This window comes from Otolemur garnettii, unplaced genomic scaffold (genome assembly GCF_000181295.1).
Source record: "Otolemur garnettii isolate 467f Iridium unplaced genomic scaffold, OtoGar3 scaffold00016, whole genome shotgun sequence".
NCBI classification, from domain to species: Eukaryota; Metazoa; Chordata; class Mammalia; order Primates; family Galagidae; genus Otolemur; species Otolemur garnettii.
The window spans coordinates 13,890,779-13,895,211 of NW_003852411.1; the positions used below are offsets into that span (position 1 = coordinate 13,890,779).

Genomic DNA, 4,433 nt, shown 5'->3' on the forward strand with positions numbered 1-4,433 from the left:
AAAAAAAAAAAAAAAAAAAAAAAAAAAAGAGCAACTAAAATAGAGGCAAATTCCTTACTAGTTAAAAAAACCCAAAAACCTAAGCCTGTATAACTGCACTAGGCTCTCTAAGTCAATACAATGTAACATATACTTATTGCCTACCATATACAAAGCACTTACCCAGGTACTGAAAGATACAGAATTAGCACAAGTACTTAAGTTATTATCACATATATATGGTAGAATCCTTGTCTTCAAAAAGTTTCTGACGTTAAAAGAAATAAAACTAACATACACATGGGCTAAAGTTTTGTCTTGAGTTATGATGCCCAAAAGTAGCTTATATTAACTTTAACATCGTTTCCAAAATCCAGTTTTCAAATGTATCAGAACTTCGAGAATCAGCAAGTAAACTTGCAGCCTATTGCTGAGCTCTTAAGATGAAAATCCACTCCTCTTCATATCCATCAATAAATGGTCTACCCTACCACTCACTATGTCATCCTATTGTGACTCGAATACCCTTTTACCTCATAAGTGCCCCACATAGGGCTAACATGAAACTTCATCCGTGACTTAGTGTTAGGTCCCAGGATGGGCGACAGCAGGTTAAGGAAATCAATTCACCTACGACTTACCTAAAACTATACACTGACTTTACCAACATCTTTCTGGTCTATTTAGAAGAAAACTTTCTAAGTAATTAAGAGTCTTTCTTTGTCCGGTGACAGTGAGGGCCACCAAAGTAGCCAATTTTTGGTAGAGACCCCCACACTTAAGAAAGAGCGATCAGCTCGTTTATAAGACATCGGGGCGCTTCAGTTCAGGATACCCGAGTTATTCCATTTCTCTATAGATATTTGGGTGGGGTCTCAAGGCAATTCACTAACTCCGCTATCCCTTGAAACGCCCACTCACAAAAAAATTCATCCCCCTCCCCACTTGGCTGGGGATGGAAAAAGACGGGAAGGTTAGATTAGAACCATGATCCCCAGCTGAGAACTTCTAGCCTCTGAGCTTTAAAGGGGAAATGGAAGTGGGTTCCGTAGAAACATCCGCAGGACAGAGGGGAAGGGAAATGAAACCGAAGCTGGAGTATCTCCCCGTCTGCTCGCAAAGGCCTGCAGAAAGAGGCAATCCTGACTCCCCTAAATTGATGCCTAAGGTTGCCCCGAGCTTCCCAGCCAAGCACCACCATCTTTCCCCTCTGTCGGCGCCTCCTGCCCGCCTGCGGGTCTGCGTGGACCCCACGCGGGGGCGCACGTCCAGCGGCGACCGAGGGGCACTCAGTACCCGAGCGGGCGCGATCCCCACCGAAGCACACGCTCGTAGCACTAGGCAGCAGCACGCGTTCTCTGTCTTGTCGCTGAGACTGTTACCTCCGCCTACCTTCAGAGGAATGAGAGTCCCGCAACCCTTTCCTGGTCGTAACCGGAGAAGACTGTACTGGAGACTCCTGTGTGTGCTGCTGCCGCAGCCGGGTAGCCCTTCGAGTGTTCATCTGCTCGGTTTCTTGGGGTCGCGGATGCCTCCGCTGCCTAGACCGAAGGTAGTAGGCGCTTTCTCTCACTTCCTCTTTCGCACCATCGGGCCGGAACGCTTCTAGCGGGGCTTGTTTCCCCCCCGGGGACCTTTCTTTGGTCACCCGGGGCTCGAAGTCGCCGTACACTTCTGGCGGCTCCTCTGAAAACCTCACTTCCCGCCGGCCCTGGCGCGGCGGAGTTCCGTACGCAGGCGCGCCACTGCCGCCGCCATTTTGAGGGGCGAGCCGGGGCCTTCCCTCTCGGAGGGGGGCCCTGGGCGTGACGGACACGCTCCATCCTTCCCACACCGGCTCCGCCCGCTGCCCCTCGCCCGCCATAGTTGTTGACGTAGCTTGAGTCGATCGTGAAGGTGGTTTTGTGGTCCCTAGGTTCTCCTGCCGGCGGTGACGATGGCTTCTCGGGGTTGTTGGGCGGTAGTCACGGTGGTCAGGGAGGCAGTTGAGAGTCGCCGAGGCCGCCGCCTGCGTCGTCGCTGCTGTGTAGCAAACCCGCCTCTGGGCCCATGGTGTGTCTTGAGGGCTGTGGGAGAGGCAGTGCCGGGCTGGGTCAGCTGCTGTGGGTCACTCCCGCCTCCTGGCTGGAGGCTCCAAAGAGGAGGAGAAGGGGGAGGAGGACATCGCTGCCCTGGGCCTTGAGGAAGGGAGGGGTGGGAGCGACCGACGGGTGGCGGGGCAAATTGCCTGACCTAAGTCCAACCGCTTGCGACAAGTATTGCCCTCGCTCCGGAGTCGCCCGTCCTGGCCACCAGCACTGAGTCTCCGGGGACGAGCGAGTGAGACGAGGGCGGAGAAGGCCGAGTTTCAGTTCTCGGCCCCAGACTTGTTGCGCATTTCTCCTGGAACCTAGCCCCAGTGGTCAGAGAAATAAATAGCCTTTAGTACCTGTCATTTTTTCACGGCAAACTTTTAGTTTGAAGTGCCTTATGAAGGCAATTGCCCAGTTTTAAATGTTAAGTCACCTGTTGAGGGTGTATAAAATTTTGTTCTACTGCCATGCTCATGGGATGAATTTCAATTTGCGAAATGTGCTCATAGAAAACAGAACCCTGTTCCTGGAATTTCATATTTCCTGGTCCGGAAAACCGTGTTAACGCTGCGTTATGCACAGTGATAAATGAAGAAATACTTTTGATTAAAAGGCAGCTTTGTAATTTTAAGTTGTGGACCATTATTTGTACTTTGATTCTGGGTATGACTTGATGTACTGCATTTAATTTATGGTTCCTGCGTTTAGTTTACGGAATAAGAAACCATAAAAGCTGTTTTCTGCAACTTGACGTATCACGGTTGTAGATGCGAGTAATCTGCAAATGTTTAACCAAATTTAGACGAGTTGAGAGGAGGACAATTAAATGTGAAGTCTGAATAATTATTGAAAGAAAACAGTGCTACCTCCAACAACTTGTCTTGTCTATGATTTCGGTGAATAGATTTAAAGAATTGCAATTTGGATACCAGTTACAATGAATGATTCTGAGAAAGTTGAAGATACTTGTTGGGAATGTTTTTGAGCAACTCATTTGTTGCTCAAACCTGGCACAAATTTCAATCACTTAAGTCTCAAAAGTCTTAATGTGTACTATGTTTTCACTAATAATCCATAAATTTGGCCACAAATACAAGAATTATATGCTTAGAGTCAGATCGATTTTGGCCCGTTAAGAGATTCCTTTTGGTTTGTTTTACTATATGCAGTATAGCAAAACAAACGAAAAAACAAAAGCAGTAATGAGATACTGTAACTGTTCTCTTTTTACCCAGTCTTCTAAAACAGAAAATGAAAAGAGATACTGTCTCTTGTCACCCTTGGCTAGATGGTATATTTGGAAAATTTGTGAAAAACTTTTTGACCAAATTCTAAAGTAAGACTTGGTGTTTATGTTTATATTCTTGGTAAGACCTGGTGTTTATTTATGTTTTAAGTAATGCTTTCTCTGTAAGGTGGCTGTTACATTACTCATTAGAACACATAATAGTAAAAGTTTCTTAATAGATGTAATTAATGAATATAAATTTTATGGTATTAATATACTGTACTAAGTTCATATTGTGAACATTCATGCATATTAAGAGCCCACACATTTATGAGGAGAAGTGACTGTAGAAATTTGGATACTGGCTTGTAAAACTTGGATATAGGCTTGTAAAACAGGTTTGAGGGACATATTAAAAAAGAAAAATAAGTTCTACATATTGAATAATCAGTACTTGTATTATTTCATTACTAAAATGCTTATAAAGGCTTAGTTATAGCTTTTCCTAGAAATGAATAGTGAGACTCTTAAAGTAAAATCAGAAGCATGGTAACTTTAATGCTAACACATATATTTGCTCAGGATTTTTTGTCTAGGTTGTAAGAATAATCCTACCATGACTGTCCGCCACACCTAGCAACCTTATATATATCAAACGTTCATCACTCACTGTGAGGCAAAGCTAAAGCTTTGTCAAACCAGATATTCTGCTGTAGATGATTTCCAAACTACAAGGGTGGCAGAAAAAAAGGTGTCATTACAGTGACAGTAGACTCAAAGCCAATTATATAAAGGATTTGCTGGGCCATTAATACCAAGAGGAATGTCTGGGTTCTAGATGTGAAATAGTTACTTACTTTGGAAATTTGGGAAACATTGAGGATTGTAAGTGAATCAAAAGACAGGTAAGAGAAGAAATGATGGTAATAAAACACTCAATTCATATATTTATTATATTATATTCAGCTTTTACAAAACCAAACAGGAGTCCCTTGCTCACCTGGCACAGTAAAGTCACGGACTGAAGTGAGAGTCGCAGTGGGAGAAAGAGGCATCTTAGTTCCAGGGCACCATACAAGAAGACAGTAGCAGCTAATGCTTAAGACCAGGAAGCACTGATGGTTTACAAGCCAGGATTTTTAGAAGTAAGGGCA

General features: G+C 44.5%; 1 protein-coding gene across 1 annotated transcript in view; it reads right to left on the bottom strand.

The window, feature by feature from the left end:
• The window catches only part of TOR1AIP1 (torsin 1A interacting protein 1), a 40,208-nt gene extending 37,813 nt beyond the window's left edge, over positions 1 to 2,395 (bottom strand). The window contains exon 1 of the mRNA XM_023510810.1: positions 1,372 to 2,395. Within this exon, the coding sequence (XP_023366578.1) occupies positions 1,372 to 1,843 (472 nt within the window). The 5' untranslated portion in view covers positions 1,844 to 2,395. The remainder of the gene's footprint in view (positions 1 to 1,371) is intronic.
• Positions 2,396 to 4,433: the final 2,038 nt, after the last annotated feature.